The 21,482-nt window shown below is 55.6% G+C and overlaps 1 protein-coding gene across 6 annotated transcripts in view; it reads right to left on the bottom strand.

Annotated features, from left to right (window-relative positions):
* Positions 1–21,482, bottom strand: part of HDAC7 (histone deacetylase 7) — a 96,504-nt gene that overhangs the window by 36,284 nt on the left and 38,738 nt on the right. The window contains exon 1 of one of the 6 annotated variants that reach the window (XM_054183308.1): positions 21,244–21,331. The exons of 3 other annotated variants lie outside the window; for them this stretch is intronic. Coding sequence is in view for 1 of the 3 variants with exons in the window: in XM_054183302.1 (XP_054039277.1) it covers positions 14,217–14,319 (103 nt within the window). In the remaining 2 variants the exon portion in view is untranslated. Of the gene's footprint in view, positions 1–7,125; positions 7,451–14,216; positions 14,895–21,243; positions 21,332–21,482 lie in introns of those variants that run through there. 2 more of the 6 variants (XM_054183302.1, XM_054183309.1) reach the window with 2 other exon arrangements.

Below are 21,482 nucleotides of genomic sequence, written 5' to 3'. Positions count from 1 at the left end.
TGGAGAGATGCCTAACATGGAGACGCACCTTGAGGACCCACCATCCAACAGCAAGCCGGCTCTGCGGGCCACCACGCTCCAGCCTCGGCAGGCAGGAGCCGCAGTCGGCAGCACTCACCCCGCAGGCGCCCGGACACGGACCCACACGCAGTGCCGCCGGCATCGCTTAAGGGATCGTTCCGCTCCCAAACAAAACAGCCTCCGGCTTCCAGCCTTTGCCTGCCTGGCCAGGGGCAGGAGGCCTGGGGAGGAGGCTGGGGTTGAGAGGTCACACCATCATGCCCAACGCACGGCAAAGGGCTCCCACTCGTCACCGCGAAGGCGGCGAGGCTGTAAATACGCTCCTGCAGACGCAGCGAATAGACCGAGCACAACGCACTTCACCCCCTCCCCTTCTCCCCAAAACAAAACACACACCCAGAAACAGAAGGAAACCAGTCAGGAAAAACCCGAGAGTAATTCAACAACTATTTCAAGCGTTTTCGTTCCCAGGAGGCGGCTGCTCTGCCCTCCCCACATCCCCCCCCGGCGGAGCGGGCCTGCCCGCTGCCCCTCGGGGATGCCGTGCCAGGTGCCGGTGGGCCAGCCCCGCCGGGGCCCTTCTCTCCTCATTTAACACCGGGCGCATCGCAGCTGGCATTTCAGCGCGAAGGCGATGCCAGATTTCTCTCTGCTGAGCCAATGCACTTGGAAATGCATGACGACTTCAGCAGATTAATTGGAAACACAGCCTGGGTGTTGCAATCCCAGGAATGACTCCAATTTCAGGAACAAATGTTTTCATCTCTAACTGGGAGCAGTCACCCAAGTGGAAGGGCGCATTTTTGTTGCTGTAGCTCACCCCTCCCCTGGTGCGCGGGCGGTGGGAAGAGCTCCGCATCTCACCCCGACGGGGCTGCTGCGCCGGCGCTTGCATCACCGGGGAGCTGCTGCTGCTGCAGGGATTCCTCAGGCTCCCGGTCGGCACCGGAGAAGGACAGCCCAAGGTTTTCCTACGTCCACCTCCTTTAGCAGCACTGCGTTGGTCCTGACGGGGTCTGTAGCCTCCTCTGCCACCAGCGAGAGGTGGGAGGAGAAGAAGAGGGGACGTGATGGTCCCCCTGTTGCAAGTCATCAGCTGCCCCGGGATGGCCGTGGGGCGAGCGGAGCCAGCACCGCAGCTCTACAGATCAGCAGCCAGCTCTTCCACAAGGTCCTGCTGCGACTCCGCGCGCATCACGAGGGCAACGTCTCCAGCTCTTACACCAGTGGTTTCCCAAAAGGCCTCTGCTCCTGCCCAAAGCCCCAGGAGGACCAGCTCGGCTGCTCCCTCCATCAAGGCTGAAAAAGATGCCCTTTACTGCGCGACTCTTGCATCTTCCATACTCACACATGGAAACTTGCACCCTGAAGAGTCCCAAACTCTGCTTCTGCTGAAGGACATGGGCCTTGAGAGCTCAAGGATTCAACTCCTGTGCCCATAATAGCCGGAGGAGACGCTTCTGCTCTACATCCAACGGGTGGTGACAGGCTGGACCACCACACCGCACACCTCAGCAGCGCTGGAGGAGACGCTGACGGCCAGCTCAAGCTCCCCAAAGTCAAGCCCAGGAGTTCGAGGAAGTTCCCACAGTGAAGGTCCTGCACTGAACTTGCCAGAGGCTGAAGATAAATCCCCACAAGACCATTCACTCCATCTAGTGGCAAGCCATTCCTGTGCTTCCATATTATTTTCCCCCCCTCTACAGCAACAACTCTCCCCCTTGCAGCAGCTTCAACATCAGTTTGCCATTTCTTTGCTCAGCCCTCTTTGCTGCCAACCTCCCGTGCTCTCTTAGGTGGTCCCTCTGCAGCCATCGCAGCTCCTGATGTTCTCCCTTTGCTGCCAAAACCAAAAAGCTCTTCTGCAGCTCGGCAGCGGCTTCTCCGCTCCGAAAGCTTGAGGTGATAAGGGAAGGAGAAAAGCTGGTCTATCCACCTCCAGAGCCCTGGCAGGGAAGTCTGCTCCGATATCCTGCTGCCAGGGCTCGCGCACCCCAAGAAAAACCGTGTGGGCTGTGGGCAGGACACCGGCACCGGCAAGCTGGGAGCCCAGGGACAGGCTCGGGGAGCAGCCGGCTCACTCGGCTGCGGGGAGCCCCTACGTGTGGGTCAGCGAGCACCCAAAAGGGAAGGAGGGACTGGCTCCGGAGGTGCCACGGCTGCTTTTACCGATCCCCGTCTCCGCTGCAGTCATGGAGCGATGCCTGGGCAAATCCCCAGTTTGGCAGAGGTGCAGCAGGAGACTCTCCTGCAGCGAGCGGCTGGGATCTGGAGCTAGCAGCAAGCACAGCCCCTGCCCTGCACAGCCTAGATGGAGGCCATGATTTCAGCTAGATAAAAAGTATTTTAATCTTCCCAGATAAATCAGCTCCTGCAGGCCTGATTTCTGCCAGCTTCATCTCCTCTCCCAGCTGTTTGGCCTCTCCTTTTGGCAAAGCCCTGCCAGAGCTGGAGCCTGACCCAGGAGCGGGTGCATCCAAGCAGCACAGACAGCCCTGAGCTGCACGAACCCTTCCTGCAGCCCCCCTGCCCCCCTCCAGGCTTAAATGCACCCACCCCAGCCCCAAATCCAATTCCCTTCTTAGTCTGTGCCTTGAAAAGCTCTTTTTTTCTGCGCGAAGGCCACAACTCTGAGCCAGACCTTTGGGTTGTGATTTCTATTCCCTGCCATAAAGTTCCTAACCCCTTTCTTATTCAATGAAATAAGAATTGCTAGACATGGAGGAGCAGCAAATGCCACCTCTCACTCAGACACCACCGTCCCCCTCCTCACGACCGTGGGGTGCTGCTCCCCGCTCTCACCCAGGTCTTCTGCTTCCCACATCAGCCTCGGCAATGTCAGCAGACTCTTCAATTCAGATTCTTCAACGCGTCAAATGGCTTCCTGGTAAACAAATCTGCTGGAAACTATTCATCCCTGGCCTCAAAGTCACGTAACACATAGCCCTTCTGCCATTAATTTAGATATTCTGACAAAATAAAACCACCAGGTTTTGTAATGAGATGCCACTTCTGGAGCTTTGCTCGTGCCAGAGCCTGCTGCGAGATCTTTATTTGGGCTATCCCTATCTCTCCGACAGGGAGAACTGGATGCTAACACTAAGTACAGCAGGAAAGGAACCAGCAGCATGTAACTGGGAACCACTCTTCTGAACCGGGCTGTCGGTATCAGACTGGTCGGTAGACGGGTGAGCTCTGGCAAAGTCTCATCTCTCATTCCCAGGGTCAGGAATGCGCAAGAGCTGCTGCGAGATGACCATGGAAGCCAGACGGACACAGGGGAAAGCTGTGGGGTTTTGCAAGGATCTCCTCCGGCAGGCAGCCCTGTTGGGAGGCCTCCCCCACCGAGCCAGAAGATAAGATGGCAGAAGGGAGGACATGCAGATTTGTGCCGATACAGCACACACCCAAGCTCAAACCAGGCCTAGCCCACAAATCCTTCTGCAACTTTCTCTGTCCCACCTCCAGATGTGCCAGCACCCCATCCTACACCCTGCACCCCTCCCAGGCTTCTCCTCCGACACACCCTCCACCTTCTTCGCTCGCTTGGCACATTGTCCCAGACACGTCCGCGTGGTGTGAAACGGCCTCTCCATGCCAGCATCCCAGCCTCTCCAGCAGCGCAGCAGCCAAGCGCTATCACTTGTTCCCATCGCCGTCACAGGCCATCATCCAGTCTGGGCTCCGGCAGAAGAGAGAGCGAACCTCCACCCAACCAGCGCAGTTCCTCAGGAGTAAGCGAGACCCAACAAGACATCCAGCCCTGACAGCAAGGTCCCACCAAGGGAAAGAAAAGAAAACAAAAACCTTCCCCATTCCTTGATCTTGACAGATCTTTCAAGGGTTTGTCATCATCGCTGTTACAAATCCACACCTCAAAACACAAACAAAAAAGGCAGCCAATAAAACTGACGGGAACCACAAACGAGACTTGTAGATCTTTGGCCAGGGAAGGAGCAGACTCCAGCTATTTCTCTGGGGACTCCCTTCTGCTGTGATCTGACACAAGAAGAGATCAGATGTGGCATTGCTAGGATTGTTCACATAAGATGGACAGGCCAACAGAGAAACCACAAGCTAACCTCTGCCTCCAACACATCATTGTTTTGGCCCGTCAGCCAAAAACACTGATGCCTTGAGTCTCCTTTGCCGAGATAACCAGACCGAGCTTCAGCAGCATCAATCCCTGCAAGGCAGATCCTACATTTTTGTAGTTTGGAGTCTTTTCCATTGAGTCACTGCCCTTTCTGAAGTAGGCAGTACCGTGCTGGCCACGGCATTAAGATCACTCAAAGAGTCAGGAGCTACAGAAGCGATGACCTCTCCTTACTCCTACTTGATGCTTCTTGGCACCACTCAAGAAGCACAGACTCAGTGGAGCCTCCAACCCTGCTCAGTTATTTTTGAGGACTCGGATGGAGCACAGCCACCATGGCATTGCCTGAGCGCGACCGGCATCATCTCCCTCCCGACAGCTCAGTTCCTGCTCACGGATACGGACGCTGTTGATCCATGACAAATAAAACCTCTATCAGCAAAACCAGCAAGACGTACACACGGTCCCGCACGCGCAGGGAGACAGAGGGCGAAGGATGCCCAGTAGAGACAAGCTGCAGGGACATCGGTACTGCTCGGGGCTGCATCCACATCAGGAGCACTTTTGCAGCTACAGACCACCAATACGGTGCTCCCAGTCTTCAAAGTCTAAGGACTAGTTTATCCTCCCGAGGAAGGTGGTTAACATTCAGCTGCAGTGTTCACAAACAAAGCAAGCCAGAAGCGCAGAGCTGGTGCCCAGCTCCCCAACTCTCCGCAAGGCTCCTCCCTGTCAGTACTGGGTTCCTCAGGTTGCTGCTCACCCCAGAACTGGGGGTGCCTTGCACCAAGCCCTCTCGGTGACAGACGAGGCACAGAACCAACACCCCCTGCTTGGTTACAACCCACTGTTGGTATTTATTTTAATCAGAGTAACTGCACGGTGCGGCCGAAGTGCCAAAGCATGTCTCAAGAGCCCCTACAATCAGCACGGCAAACTGGGGGGGCAGGAACAGCCTCTGGAGTAGATGGTGGGGGTGGTCTGCAGACACCACACGCAGGGCTGACCGTCACCAGAACCCCGCAGTCGCCTTATCTCATCCGGAACATATGTGATGGTGTCCTAACCATTTCCCAGTTAGTCCTGAAAAATAAAACTCTGGAGTCAGACTTGAGGGTAAGATCCAAATCCACCAGCTACAGCTGTGATTCATCTGCCAGGGTCGACATTTCAGTGCAGATGTCTGAGCTGGCTGCAGAGACACCGGCAACAATCCCGTCGTGGACATCCTAAAATGCTGCGGTTTGTCTGCCCCAGCAGCTCTTCCGCCTGCCCGGAGTGCGGCAACACGTGGTTCAGGCTCAGACCTAAATGCCATCACTGCAGACACCTAAAACTCGGGGAGTTCAACCCAAAGCATGCTGTTCCCAAGAAGCAAGCGGCAGCTCTGTCGGCTGCGCGGATCTGCTCTCCCTCGAGTCGAAGTGGAGCCCAGACGACCGGTTCAGCTCCCTTTACAGGGGACAGAAAGCAGCATCCCCAAAATGCGTGTTGAAACCCCCCAAGAAGGATTCCCACTGGAGAGACGGTTTCATTTGTGACAATTTCACAACTTCTCCGAGACACGAGGAGTTTAACAAAACCCCTTCCTGCAAGTTAAAGGAACTTTTTAAGGCTCCATGTTGCGCATGGAGGCTACCTGGGAGTACTGGAAAACTGCACTTGTAGCCTAAAGATGACAGCATCCCGCAGGCGCGCAAAATCCCGGGGTGTAACGGCACTTTGGGGTCTGAGCAGAGAGATGCTCTGAGCATCTTCGAAAGCTGCAGCCAACTCAACCCGCAGAGGACCCCGAACTCCGCTTGTTCGCTCTCCTTGAGTGTCCCCAGATTTCGGGGACAGCACAGCCCTACACGTGATTTTCTACCACCAGAGCAGGTCGGGCGAATGCTGAACACCCGCATCCCGGGAGGACAGGCACGGCCGTGCGGCGGGTGTTTGCAGGTGCTCCGTGTCCCTACAGGTGTATGACTTGGATGTTTGCCTTCCTGGGTGTTTATCTCCGGGCTGTGTCTGCACACAAACTTATCTCCGAGGGGAGGGGCGTGTTGCTCCTGCACACACTGTTATCTCGAGGGATGTGGGCCTTCCTCCGCGGCGAGCGTGGGTGAGCTTCCCTGCGGGCCCCGCGGCTCGGGACCTGCGCCGGCCTCAGCTCCCTGGCTGCCGGCAGCAGTGCTGGGGCCGCAGGAGCGCTCCCGGCTCCTCTCCATCCCTCCTGCCCTCTCCCTACCCCACACAAGCCAGGTGGCACTGGAAACCACAGCAAGGAGGGGAGGGGAGGGAGACGTGGGAAGGGCAGAGCAGGGAGGAAGGAGGGATGGGGAGGTCCTAACAGAGGAGCGCTGATCCCATCTGGACGCGTTTGGGGTCTCCCCACAACATCTCTTGACAGAACAACCTCAGGAAGAGCCTCAATTTCTATGTAAACACCTCATCTCTTACCACCTCACCCCAGCTCTCTGGTTCACAGAGGGGACAATTAACTCAGCAATTCCTAATGTTCATCTAACGTGGCCAAACCCTCCAGAGAAACCTCCCAGCACATCCTCACCGCTGGACCTGTGCTGGCCCAGACAGGAGGGCTGCAGCCCGAGGCCACCATCTCTCCAGGGAAGGAAATAACTTGCTCTCACAGCCCTGCAGCATCGTTTGGAGACCATCTCAGTCTCCTGCTTGGCTTCACGGCGTCCAGCCCTACCAGAGGTGCTCTGTGGTCCCCCCAGCACTTCTCAATCGCTCCGCGCCTTTCCAAAGCCCCCAGAGCACGCTGTGGCGGAGGCTCCCGCACCACAGCGGTGGGAAGGATGGCTCCGAGCCTCCCAGACAGCGCTCTCAGCAGTGCCCCGGGACGTTTGCTTTTTTCACAACACCAGGATATTGAGTCACAGTCAGCCTCCCCATAGCCTGCGCTCGCCCGTGCCATCGCCCAGCTGCTGGGGCGCACGTCGGCGCTCGCCTTACCCAAAACACGGCTCCGGCTCCAGGCTCCCACCGCGCGCACTCACCCCTCTCCCTGGGATCAGCCGCTCAACCTGCCGAAACGAGGAAACTGGGAAACTCCTCTTCTGGCAAAGCTCCCGAGCCAACGCAGCTTGTGTATTCGTTGCCTCAGATCTGCCCGGTCTCCTCTAATTTGCCCAAGGGCCCTCGGCCTCTTACGCCGGCAAGTTCAGCTGTCACGGGCTGTGGGAAACCTCAGCTTTGGAAACGCTGCATTTACAGTGATGCAACTCAGGAGACATCCATTGTTTTTAACTGGGCAAGGGGGATTAAGCAGCCTGGTTTAGGAATTGACCCTGGATGCAGACGGCAGTGGCCAACTGCCCGCCTCGCAGCCTACATGAGCTGAAACCCAACCTCCCTTCCTCTCCCTCCCCCACAGCCCCGGTCCCTTTGCTCACACGGTTCCTGCAATTCCTGGCCCTGGGCTTCGATGCGTTGCACAGCTTCCGCCACCATCTGGGCTCCATTTAGGGGAGCTGATGTTTTTCACAGGGCTGTAATCTAAACTTTGGTATTGAGTTTACATCTCGCATACCAGCGTCTCACCACTGAGCCTGGCCACGCAGAAGGGGTGGCTCGGCTGCCAGGCTCTGTCCTACCGCAGGAGGATGCGGCGTGTCGGCGGCTCCGTGTACCTGGGAATTGCGCTGCCGTGAATGTAGAAGACCAAGAATCGGGGATCCGTATGCACAAACCACCCATAGATCCAGCGAGGCACTGACCCCACCGATGGGCATGAACTGGGAGAGCCCAACAAGCTGGGAATCGGGTCAGCTTCCCCCGGGAGCCAGGAAGGCTGCAGATGGGAGTCAAAGCCCTAAATCAGCATTATCCAGGCTCCATCTCTAGCAGCAGGAAATTCTCCTAATTTTTGGCCTTAAACCCTACCCTTATCTCCATCCAGACACCGCATCAGGCCCTGCAAAGCAGTGCTGGAGGTTGCACTTTGGAGGGGGACTGCTTTTGTGGAGGCAGGGAAGGGACACCAACAGCCACTGGGAGCAGATGAGCATCCAGTGTCGCATCACAGGCCTGCTGCTGCTCTGCTTGACCCAGACCGAGCAGATACAGCCTCTGAATCCAAGTTCTACCTCTGTCTCCACCAGCAGCAATCCCAGAGTGCCCAGTCTGCTGGTTGAGCCCCTGCAAACCATGCCTGGAGCGCAAGCCAGGAAGATGAGACGCAAAGGGACGGTCCCTTCCCACCAGCACCTCTGACCAGCTGGCACCGTGGCCAGCTTCGAGCTTGGCCTTTTGAGGCATGGACACGCTTGTCCCCTCCAGCTGCAAACAGACAACCCAGAGCACGGCTCCCAACCCCTTCTGAAGCACAGTTGGAATATAAATTTGGCCGAGTTAAAGAGGTTTGAAAAAGCACCAGCGTCCCCCAGTTATGTGTCGCTGCTGACGTGGTCCCACCATCACGCTATGAGCAAACCAGTTGTGTTAGAGCAAACAACACATCGCCTACCTCTTCACTGAGAGACAGCGGTTGGACATCCCCCTGCCACTGCCACCTCCCTAGCACCCCTACCCTCCTTTCATGGTTTAGGACACCTCCTCTCCCTCTTGTGACTTCTCTCCTCCCATGCCATAGGCTCCTCAGCTCCCAAAACCGCTCAGCTCTGACCCTCCAGCCCCAGCCAGACAGCAGGAGTCCAGGCTCCTGTTGAGTTCCTGCAGGTACAAAGTCTCGCTCGCAGAAACAACTGGACCCATGGACCATCTCAAAGGGCTGGAGCTTACGGAGGAGGAGAGCAGATATCCATTTCATGTTATCTCTGCTGGCCAGCTGGGAGACCAAGTTTTGCAAAGGCTATCCTGCATGGAGAAGAAGAGGGGTACACTTGGGAAAGCCTGGGGAGCCGGAGACGCAAGCACCAGGAAGCAGAAACAAGTGAGGGAGCGGGGATGCACAGCAGCTTATGCATTGCCTGGTCCACCACTGCTTGCATTCAAAACACAGCACAGGCGCAATCAGACCAAGCAGGCCACGAGCTGCTGCACTGTTCAGAGAAGGAATCGGTCTCTTCTGGGCCAGGGCCCAGGGCCAGGGGTCTTTCGGCAACGCAACACACAGCACCCCTGAGTCTGTAGGCACCTGCTCTGGCAGCAGCCTATGCCGCAGAGGTGAGACACATCAGATGCTTCGGACAGCAAGGTCTGAGCTCCCAGGAGCACGCCAGGACACCTCCTTAGACTGCGAGACTGATCTCCACCCTCTCAGGCTCCTGCTCCAGCGTATGTTAAACAGACATCAAAATGCACAAAGCGACTTTAGCACGGAGCTGCTCAGAGCTCTCCTTTCCCAGACCAGTGCCTTATTAAACCTTAGCGTCTCCCATCTCATATCCACCTGCTCCCTACGAACTGACAGCAGAGTCCATCAGCCAGGCTGCGACAGGACGACGGACCCACCGCGCGGTTCAGCAAGGCTCCAAACGCAGCTCCAGGCGGGCAGGGCTGCAAGCGGGCAATGAACGGCCACGGTCCCATCATGGGACGTTGGAGCAGCGGGCAAACGAGGGCGGCACACAGAAACCTCAGCTGCACGCAAGCCCCTGCTGTGGAAATACACACGAAAGAAAAGCCAGCTTTTAAGCTAAAAAAGCGCAGGCAAGGTGCTGCATTTGCAGTAGGGCTGGCACGACAGCTCCTCGCCGGGCCACCGGCCCAGCTCTCCAGCCCCCACAGTTATTTATGAACTGCGAGGGCTTGCAGCCGCAGCACCGCCCTCCAGCCCTCCTGCCAACACGCTTTGCCAATGGGCACAACAATTTTTGCAAGAGTGCTGCTCGCTGATCCCGGGCTGTACGGCTGGTCCGAGCACTGCGGTGACAGTGGCAGACCCCAGGAACCCTCCCAGAGCCCAGACCCCCGCCTGCCCCCCGACACCAGCCTTCCTCCACCCTCCTCCACCAGCTGCAAGGTGGGCAGAGCCCCAGCCGGCATCCAGAGGGGCGGCTCTGCTCTCCCGCCAGGCAGCCAAGATGGCTCGATCCCAGCAATCCACGAAGCTCAGCCAAAACCAAAAAATAATGTTTTCATACTTTGACTTTTCAGGCAGGATTTAGTCATTTGTGGACATGAGGGCTTGGCAGGACTGCGCTGCCTCCACTTACCTACTCCAGTAAGCAGCTGTTTACGACGGCAGAGCCTTGGAGATGGAAGGAAAGAGGAGACTTGTGATTTAATCCAGGTGAATTATTCCTGCTCCCTTTATGGAGCATCCAGCAGCCGACGAAGGGGAGATTCAGCATCCACGCGCGCCCATCGCGTTCGGTGCACGACCAGGGATGGACCCGCCGCACGAGACAAGGCGTTGCAACACCGACAACCTCCAACAGCTCCGCAATGAGCCACTTGGACAACTCCAGCCGGGACTTTTGCCCCGTCTACCTAATGGCTAAAAAATTAGTTATAGGCAGAAAAGCCAAACCCTCTCTGAGTACACTTGCTTTAAAGAGGCAGAGTGGCTGAGACCTGGTCTGTCATACTAGAAAAGCAGGTTCCAGCCCCGGCTCTGTAAGGGTTGTACAAGCCCTGTTTGCTTACCCCTGCACTGGGGCACTCGGAGTCTGCCCGCCGCGGGCAGGGAGACCAGAAGTTAAGCGGGGCATCCCTCAGAAATCCTCCATGCACGAATCCACCAGTTTGGCCCCAAACTGCCCCAACTGGGGCCCGACAGGCGTGTTACAGAGCCAGCCCAGTGCATAGGGAGCTTTCAGAAAGACTGAAAACTTCAGTTTTAAAAAGAAACTGCACTGGCCAAGGAGTCTGCACTGCTGTGTCCCCCCGCCCCGGCTTTCCCTTCTCCAGCACCACACACTCAGTGCCACCTCTGTGCTCTGCTCCTCCATGCCGCGGCTCTTCAGGCTCAGAGCAAGACCTCCTGCATCTCAGGAGCCAGCCTTCATGTTCGCAACAGCGAGGTTTGCCTCCCTACCCGGCTTTCAACACCTCTCTCCCACTGAGTCCCTGGGTCCACCCATCCCGTGCTGGAAACTGAAGCATGGAAGAAGAGTCTCCTGCCGATGACCGAGCTTGATGTGACACCTCCATTCCACATGAAGAGCACATAATAGCCAAGCTCACTACGCATACCTTGGCTGTCCCATCTCAGCATCCTGCAGACCCCCTCCAAAATCCTGAATTTAAGGTGGAAAGGGTCTCTGGGTTATTTCTCCCCAACCCAAGATAGGCAGCCCCGCATCTCCCCACTCTACTGCAGCTCCCAGGCCAGGCCACAAGCACAACCAGGTGCCTCCAAGCTCCAGAGAAGAAAGGGATGCAGTTTATCCATTAGGGTTTGCAGGGAAGACCTCACGTGGAACTAAGGAAACAGCTTCGGCAACGACGCAACCTTATTCTGCCACCACTGTTATAAGCATCTGTTTGGTCCCTCACCCAGGACCTTACCTTAGTCCTAAAATCACCTTCCCAGCAGCCAAAGAGCCTTGGCCCTCACCACTTCAGAGCAAGCCCAGCCCTAGGGAAGTCAGCGTCAAAGCAGGAGAAAACCTTGCTGACAATCCACGATCCTCTGTACACCTCAATATACTCTGCAGGAGCTACAAGCCCAGCTCCAAGCAGCCAGGGCAGCCTGTGGATCTTCTACAGAGGAGTCAAAGTGCCAAGCGCCCTTGCACTCAGGAGCCAAGATCCACTTTAATCCCCTAATTCTTCTCATTGAGTCAACAGCAAGGTTTGCCCCTGCTACCACGCAAAGGACAGAGCCATCTTCACCTCCCAAGGCCTGGCCCGCTGGAAAGGACGGACTTTGGTCTAACAAATGTGTCCTCAATGTCTTACAGTACTGAAGCCACCAAATCCCTCTCTTGGTCTCAACACACGGCCTTGGGCGTGGGATGAGACAAACTGGGAAGGCAGGTTAGAAACACACAAAGGAAGCTCCACCAACGCCTCCAGTTTGCAAGAGCACGGTGGGTCCCACCATCGCAACAGGCAAATGGTTTATCCAGACACCGAGCCAAAACCTGCCCGTAGCGTTTACGGAGGGTGCAGAGAGACGGGCAGGCTCTGCGGCACGCATTCTCTGAAGAAGAATTTTAAAAAAAATTAAAAAAAGGGAAACTGCAAGAAGCTATGAGGAGTTTGCCATCACTGTGTCACGTGTCTAAGCCTGCTGCTTCTTCTGGTGAGCTCTGAGGACTCGAGGACGCGAGCTGGGAGAAGGACCAGGCTGCAGGAGGGCGGGCAAGACTCGCCGTGTGCCGCACTTCCTCCGAACCACGGAACACCACCAGATCTGTTGGTGAGACCTTCGTTTCGGTTAGGCAGGGTGCCTCTCTGCATAGGAAGAGGATAAACCAAGTCTAATCTGGAGTGCCAGAAGACGAGGACAGCAGGAGGAGGGGAGAAAAAGCCGTCCCGTTCATCTCAGCAAAATATTAGTTCTGGTGCAACTCCCCACCTTATTATCAGATTAAAACTTTGCAGGCACGAGCCCAAGGCTTATCTGCCTCTCCCCTCCCTTCTCCCACATTTCTGTTATTCAACCAACTAACGCTACTTATCTACAAATCCTGCCTCTTAAACCAGCAAAGCCACACCACGGTTCCTGCAGTGTTGACACTCCGCCGTGTCCCTTTGCTTAAGTGGAGAGCCCAAGGGGATGCCAACAGCTCGCTCCCCACAAACCACGTGCTGGCTGCCTTCAAAGCTTCTCCACTACGCAGGTGCCATCACGATGTGGTTCCCACCGGGATGCTCTGCAGCCAGCGTCCGCATTTTCACGAGGTGATCAAACCACCCAGAGCATCCCAAAGGCTGAATTTCCACAGGAGCCTATAGCAAAGCCGGCGCGGAGCAAGTCCTCAAGGAAAGGGAGTTATTCCAGAGTTGTGCTTCGTAATCAAGCGTGGGATAAAGCTCAGAGGCACACAGAGGAATTCACCGAGGCAGCGCACGGATCCCAGCACAAACCCATTAAGCTCCAGCCACTGGCAGGAGAAGCTCTTCCCGAGGAGGCTCCGTGCCCTCCAGGCAGACTCCTCGCAGCAGTTGTACAGCTGTCCCGAATTTGAAAGACAGATAAGGCTCAAATGATTCATTCAGTGTAAACCTTTATTTGTTCTTGCTTACCCAGAAGGAGCCAGCAGCTGCTAATGCTAAACTGGGCTAGCTCCCAAGCGCAGACAAAGGCCTGCAAAAATGGGTTTAAGGAGGAACTGATTGTTCAAAAAGCAATCCTAGAAGAGGGAGTTAGAAAGAGGGAGTGCAGCGCAGCACAGGAGGAAGAGGAAGCCAGAGAGCACCTAAAAATAAATTTTAAAAAAAGCAGTCAGGCACAGGACAAAGGCCTCGTCTGCACGTGACCGTTACCCGCAGCGCAGGCAGGATGCGAACTCGGTACACAACACTCACTCCCCAGCAACCCCACGTACAGAGCCTCAACGACCTTGCAGCACACAGCAAAAGCCACGGCCAGCACCTTTCGCCCCCAGGATGGGCTCTATTTCTCCTCTGCCATAAATCCCTCGGGTGCAGGATGCTGCTCCTGCCCATGCCCTCAGCCCAGCACGCTGTGCCTGATCCCCTCCCGGGTGGAAATCCATCTAAGCCCAGCAAAGCTGGGGTCACACCGCTTCAACAATGGTTTGAAAAAGTTAAAGGAACTTAAATGACGTCTGGGAAACAAGATCACTCCCGAAACGCACTCTCAAGAATAGCTAAGTCCTGCTAAAGGACCAGCGAGGGGTCCCTCTCCATCCATCTAAGCAGCACCTCCATCAGATCTGAGCAAGAGCTGACGGGTAAGTGGTGAGTTCCCAATGGAACAGCCAGAAACGGCTGAGCAGGTAACAAATGAGCCTCTCCTGCACTTGCTGGTACCGCTGGGACTGATGCTGTCTGCTCGTCTCCTGTGGCTATGAGCTGGGACCCTGCACACAGGTAATCAAAACCACAAAGCCCTTAACCTGCCCCAGTGGCGGCCGTGTCCACCAGACGCAAATCAGACACTCAGTTCAGCTCCTTGTGTGAACCATTCTCCACGTACATCTTTAGCCAGTCAGGATTCATAGCCGTGCAAGAGAGTTAAAAATCCCCCAGGAACGGGAAAGGCACTTACAGGACGGGCTGAACATCACCAGCGCGGCAGATATCTTCAGCCTTGGTGCAACACTCTGAGAACATCCAGCTAGTTCCGCTCCCGGGAAGCCACTGCTCCACATCCCACATTCACTTCTGCTTCACTCCCGCCATGCACATATCTGGCCATCAGTGCAGCAGGAAGACGCATCCGATAACGCTGCTCGTAGATGGGTCAGATGCAATATGCCACTTAACAGACTCTCATATACTGAGTCATCCCGTCTCCCAAGCCGTCTGCCTCCTCCGGAGTACGTACCAGCTGCGGCAACTGTTATTTCATGCTCACATGCATGCGGCTCTCTTTTTGAGCACGCAAGTCTGAGGCTGCCGGGTAGGGCTCTGCCCAAGCCGTCCCTTCAAAGCTGCCATGAAATGCAAACAAAACTCCCGCATGGCATAAGTTTGCTAGTCTTTACCCTACGGTCCTTGAACTCATGACTACTGAGTAACGCGGCTTGCTCAGCTAACCAGCAAGCTAAGAATAGAGACCTTGAAGTGAAACCTACTGGGATTGGCAGCTATTTTGAGCGCACTCAGCCGGCGGGGCAGCGTGACATAAGAGGATATAAAGAGGAAACTCTGCACAACAACTCTCACCTCACCAAGAAAGATTTGGGTAACAGAAGGTAGAGCCACCGCGCGTGCTTTTGAGGCAAAGTAAACGCTGTGCTGAATCCCCAAGGCCGTCTCCGCACCGCTGTGCCAGCTCATTCCTCAAAACCCAAGACTCAGCGTCTGTGTTCGCAGCAGCGTGACACCGAGCGGGTCGTCCCCTGGCACAGCACCAGCCCCGCGGTGCCCTGAGCATCCCCAGGACCGGCTGAGCCCACCAAGAACAGCACAGCTGGACCCCAACGGGCGCCAGCCCAGTGTGGCCGCTGCTTCTCCCCGGCTGGGATCCGGCAAAACCCCAGCAAAACGTCTCACCTGCGCCGCGCAGCCCACGTCGAGCAGAGCGTGTTGCCACAGGTTGAGCCTGGCCAGGCGCCTTGGTGGAGCAGGGCTGCCAGAGATCTGAGCCCCAAAGGGAACCGACACCACCAAAGTGACGGGACAGAGCACCCACAAACCCCAAACCTTGTCTTTGCTTTCAAACCTCACGCAGACCCTCGCAGCTCTTCAGCACAGCACGCCCTTCGAAGAAAGGGTTGAGATCGTGCCCAGTCGCCAGATGTGTTTAGGAAAGATCTGGTCTCGGTTAGCAACCAACATTAAGATTAATGTAGGGAAATTTAAATGGCAATACTCGGAGCGTATTCGATTTCAACCCTTAGATACTGGGAAAACAAATAGACAAGCTACGGTTTCTGGAAATCAAGCGCACCTCCTGAAACCGGTCCCTGCAGCAGCTCTCTGCTCGTCCATAGCGCATCCACCTCGTCAGCATGTGCATTTGAATACTCGTGATGCCAGTATACGCTGCCAGCTTACTCAAAACCTAAAAATATTTTTCCTACTGGTTTTTGGACAGGAGTAAGTCATAAGCAGGAACTGACAGCCTACAGTGCTACATGACTGAATTCCCAAAACCCACCAGCTTCGTCTGCTAGAAAAACACCCTCCAAAACTTACACAGGGCATCCGAGGGAAGACGGCACCTCCGATTCCAGTCGTCATCCAGACAGCAACTGCTTATTAAGGCCTCTGTCAGACCGCCTGTATTCAACCACGGTTTCAAAGAGGCTGAGCACTCTGAATAAAGATCACAAGCCGCAGATTTGCTTAACGCTGCAGTTCAATTATTCCAGCGGCATGAGCCAGCGCTGCTGTCCTCTCTGCCTGCCCCATGCCAGCAGGTGACAGCCACGCGGCCGCAGGCACCCAGATAAACCCCAGCCACCCCGGCACTGTGGCAGGGACTGTCCCCTAGTGCGGGGAACCCCTCTTCTGGGACACTGCCACCTCCGGCTGGTGGCAGCTCTGTTCTGCCACTGTGCCTTGGGGACAGGAGTGCCACCAAGAAGGGCAGGGAGGACCCAGCTGCCTCATCCCCAGCGCAGAGGGGGAGCAGCACGGCCACCAAGGGGGCTGACCGCAGGCACATGGGGAGTGCCCAGTAGTTTCATCAGGCTTCGATGGATCCCTGAGTGACGGAGAACCGTGCCCGTTCTCAGGCTTGGTCTCTGTGGAAACAATTGTCAAGGTGTACGGACCATACTGCAAGTCTGGCCACCAGCACCTCCAAACCCTCCCCTGGGGACCCCTCTACTGCTGTTGGTGCAGTCGAGGAAGACGGAAAAGAAGGAGGCATGCACAACCCTGAGCTCAGCAGAAGCCAGGAGATAAGCCCCAAGAGATGCAGAGGCTCCTGCATCCAGGTGCTCTGTAGTGTCTACAGAAATAGTCAACCCCCCATCCTCGGCATCCCTGGGACAGCAAGGAGCCACATGCCCGTCCCTGCGTCAGCCCTGCGACAAGGACAGCGAGGCCAGAGGACCAAAGGTGAGCCCACACGCAGGGCAAAAAGGACACAGCAAAACCCGTGAATGAGCAAGGCAAGGGAAGCGGGAGAACAGTGCTTCTCCTCTGCTCCGGGCTGTCACGGGGAGGGAGGGAGCAGGGACACGCTGCCTCCTCAGAGCCAGCTCTCTGCTGTGAATATTCCCACCCTACAGCCACTAGAAGACAATCCTGGCAAGCAGGCGCTGTCACTGGCCTCTTAAGTGTTGCTGAAGGCAGCTAGATGAAGAAAAGAGTCTATGGCAGGAACAGAAGAGACTATGTTCACTTGGTAGTTGCACCCCCAGGCTATGTATGGAAACATATCCTCTCTAACTGCATCAAGCCCTGGGCAAACCTGGAGAATTTACATAAGCCTTGAAGTTTAGGATATGCGTAAAGGAAGAAATTTAGAGAGCAATCCTTGCTTTGTCTTGAGCGATCGCTAGGAAGTGACGTTTTCCACATTTTCTGTGCTACCCAAGGCTTCGCCCTTACGCAACTGCGGCTTTTGAAAAAGCAGCCTCAGCATCGACACTGTGTTCCCCTCCCTTGCGTAAGAGATTCTCCTTCCGTGAAGGCTTAAGAACATCCCCCATGAACCGCTCCCAGCACCACGTCTGGACTCCTTCCTACAGCATCAGGGAGTCCGCTCCTTCCCAGAGGCTGGCCCTGCTTCCACCCTCCGTGGAGTCGAACGCCAAGGCACTTGCAGGACCGCAGGACGCTCCAGAGGCTCCTCGGACATGCTGCTCTCTTTCGGAGAAGCAGGTGACCCAAGTGACAGGCTGATATCCTTCCAGCTACAACTGGAACACAAACGGGATCAGGACACCTTCCCATCTTATTTCTATAAATGCCTACCGCACAGAGGGGGAGCTGCGGGAGAACTGGCTGTACTCAAGTAAAAGGAAAGGTGGAGAACGGGAATAAAAAAGGCAAGGCAGGAGAGCAGATGGACAAAAAGTCCAGGATCCCCTAACACGTCCCAGTGAATCAGTACAGGCCAGAGCAATCTTGATAAGAAGCGCAAATGCACCGGGACGCCCTACCTGCTTATTTCATGCCTTATAATATGGAATCATAGAATGGTTTGGGTTGGAAGGGACCTTAAAGCCCACCCAGTGCCACCCCCTGCCCTGGGCAGGGACACCTCCCACTAGCCCAGGTTGCTCCAAGCCCCGGCCAACCTGGCCTTGAACCCCTCCAGGGATGGGGCAGCCACAGCTTCTCTGGGCAACCTGGGCCAGGGGCTCACCACCCTTAGTGTAAAAAACGTCTTCCTTATATCTAGTCTAAATCTTCCCTCTTTTAGTTTAAAGCCATTAGTCCTTGTCCTGTTGCAGCACATCAACTCAGTCATTTCTAAAAGAATCAAAGGCTTGGGTCTTGGTTTTGAGGTGTGACTTTAGCATAGCTACAGTACACCAGTACAGCTTTTTTGATCCTGGGTTACACACTGCGATGCGCAAACAGCCCAGCAGAGCAATCCGCTACCAGTGCCACAAGCTGGGAGCCACACAGGGCCAGCAGCGACTGCTGCTGTGTCTCACTTGCCAGGTAAACGCTGGGAGGATGCTCCAGGCAGGCACCGCTGCCGGAGACACCCCGCACACGTAAAACTTTTCTCCATCAAGAGAAATGAGTCTCTGGTGGAAGCCAGCCCAAGATACTCTCAGTTTCCAGCTCTTCCCCAAATACTGTACCTCCGTCCTCCTGTCCCCTACCTTTAGCAGCCACCTTCCCAGCACAGAGCCTCCATCCCCCTGAAGCACACGCCAGCATTGACTGTGGCGCAGAGGCCGTGGGGCGAGCGTGACCGCGTGCCAGAGCAGCGGCAGTGTTTGTTTTGCACTGATGTGAGCAGTATTTTGATCCAACTGTGCAGTGCAACCCCGTGGAAGAGCTAATTCTCCTGCTGGCATGCGTTCCGACTCCTGGATACAAACACCTCACGGGACAAAGCCAACATATCTGCCCGCGAGTGAGCCACGGGGTTTGTCACTGGGCTGAGGTGCAGAAAGCCAGCCAGACTCCAAGCAAGACTCCAGACACCTTCATAATTCTTGCATTGACAACAGAAAGCAACATCCACCACAGTTAGCCTTGAATGCGGATGGACAAACTTTTAGGACAAGGGAGAACGAAGTGATACACGTGACGGATGTGCTAAGGTGTGGAAGCGGAACAGACAGTCGCTATCTTGCTCCAGCCGCTCCTTGGAGTCAGGACCTCCATGGAGATGCTCACTTGAGGACATTCCCTCCCTGCTGCAGACCTCTCTGGGTGACTCAAGGCTCTTTCCTCAGCCTCCTCAGCTATTGCCCAACAGGGACCACAGTGACACGGACACAAGGCACTCATACAGACTCTGCCACCTCATCAGCTCGCTTACGGGTACTTCTGCATCACGCTGAGCGTTCACCGCCTTCAACCCCACTCTGCCAAGGGCTGATGTGCCTTGGCACAAATTCCTCCTCCAAGGTGAGTCCGGGAAATGTCCAAAGTCAGCTCAACAAGCGCTTGGGCTCCGTTGGCTATTTATAGCTTGACAACTGGGACAATGCCACCCAAGCATACCAGCTCTGCTTGCTCTGGCTAAACTCGAACGACTGAGTCCTGCACGACACACAGCAGCCTCAGAGCTGCCTAAATTCAGCGCGCATTCATTCAGTGTTAGCAACTGCTGCTATATCTGGAAGACAGTTTCAAGGGAAGACAGAGCTCTCCAAGGCAGAGAAAGAAAACAAACCCCTTGCCTGCATTCTGCAGGACAGCACTGCCCTCCTAAACTTCCTCGGCTCAACAAGACCCAAGTTTTTCTGCTAAAAGGTTAGCAGCGTTAGCAGCTCACACCACCCCCCACCAGCTCGCCTCCTGAACTCTGGACATCCCCTTGCAAGCTTCATGACACCATCACATCCTAGAGCAAATGTACTGACTCAGACCTCCTTTGAGTGACAAAACTGTCCCTAACACGCTCCAGGCCCTGCCCTGCTCTTCGGGGAAGGCAATTCAGCAGAGCAGCCCGCAAACGTCCAAGGAGGTGGGAGCAGGGCGGACAGAAACGAACCACGTACATTAAGGCACCAACAAAGGCAGGAAAACATGACAGCCGTTCAGCGAGGCCGCAGGCGGCAGGGGGTTCTGCAGTATTTTTAGGGCAGTCAGAGCGGCAGACGAGCCCAGCCGTGCCAGCCGCGGGGCTCTCAAAGCCTCGGTCACACAGGGCTGCTCAAGTCTGACACGAGCCCACCCAGCTGCAACCAGACCGTTCAAACTCAGCAAGGCCAGGACACGCTTCTCCGGCCGTCTGTCATCTCCCCCATTTTACCAACGACACAAAAGTCAGCAAAGAAGCTGCTAACAGGAAGCCGGCAAAGCCTGCGCCGGGGAAGGATGCATTCCTGCCTTCGGGGAGCATAGCAAGGTAATGAGACACAGACACGGGGAAGGAATCAGCAGCTCGCAGGACTGACTCACCTACCCACCCCGCGAGCCCCAGCCCTCTGGAGCAGAGAGCAGCTACGGGGCTGGATGGAGATCAAAAGGTAATAAATCAGATCAGAAAAACTAAGGTCTTGATGTTTGAACCAGAGATCGAAGAGGAGATTCGCACCGGGGCAGAAGGAGCTGCCTTGTTTCGGAGCACTGCCAACACACTTGTTTGTTTTTTTCCCCTCCCCAAGGTCCCAGCTGTTAAATACATGATTGCAGGATCTCCCAGACTCTCTTAAAAAAGCACGTATACCATCGCGTCTCACTATTTGAACAGGAAAAAGCCTGAAAATCTGAGCCACAAAGACTCCAAATACTCAACGTCTCCTTATTCCTGACATTTGCAAACCTCATTTTTCTTTCAACAGTTTCTAAATGGCCGGAGGTTTGCAGCACCGGCTTCCAGCCTCCCAAGAGTTGTTTCTATCCCAGTGCCCCACGGTGGGAGAACTGTTCGGCTGAAGCCATGTATCCCAAAGCCACCGGTGCTGCCGCTCACATCCCTAGAGCCACCTACCTCAAAATATGTTAAGCAACTTGCCTCCGTTCCCAACAGCAGATATAACCTGGTCTTTACTCCACAGCCCGGTCACGCGTAAACGCAGAACCCAGCGCCAGAGTCGTGACACACACGCTCCAGCCATTGCAGACCCGAGTTCCCCATCCCTGCCAGAGGCACAGCACAAATCCAGAGCCACAATCTCACGAGGACCTGAAGTTTATCACTTTGCTAGTCCAGATTTAACACCGTGTCGCATTGAAAACGCCTCCAACCAGATCAGAACCGCGCTGGACACCACCAGCACCAACCCAAAGCACAGGCCTCTCTCTGCCCTGGGGACATTCCCGTCTGCGCCCCAGCAGGATGCAACAAAGTCATTTAATAAACTGCAGGAAAAAACACACTCACGTGTACCCATCCACGCTCACCTCCGTCCTCCTGCTACGCCGTCCCAGGACAAGACACACGCTCACACGGACCGGCTCTAACATTGTGACTTGTCTGTTCCCAAGTGACAGGTCCAAAAGGTTTAGGACCCTGTTCAGGACAGGTCTAACCTCCTTACCATCCCACGCGCTTACGCCAGCTCAGCTCCCGGCCTCGCTGCAAGCACTTTTCTGCCATTTTCATGCTCCCACTTCCTGCTCACATCAGGCAGCCGAGTAGGAAGTGCTGAAATCCTCTGATCCTCGTTGCAAACCAGGAAGCGCTGGAGATCTCCTGAGAAAGGCTGTGATTTCCAGGCTGGAAATGCTCTGCAAACATCTGGTGAGAGGTATCGCATCCGGACCCTCAGAGCGCGGG

Source organism: Rissa tridactyla, chromosome 24 (assembly GCF_028500815.1).
Source record: "Rissa tridactyla isolate bRisTri1 chromosome 24, bRisTri1.patW.cur.20221130, whole genome shotgun sequence".
In the NCBI taxonomy this organism is placed as follows: domain Eukaryota; kingdom Metazoa; phylum Chordata; class Aves; order Charadriiformes; family Laridae; genus Rissa; species Rissa tridactyla.
Note: the sequence above shows the minus strand (reverse complement) of the source record. Positions and strands in the feature narration are given on the sequence as shown.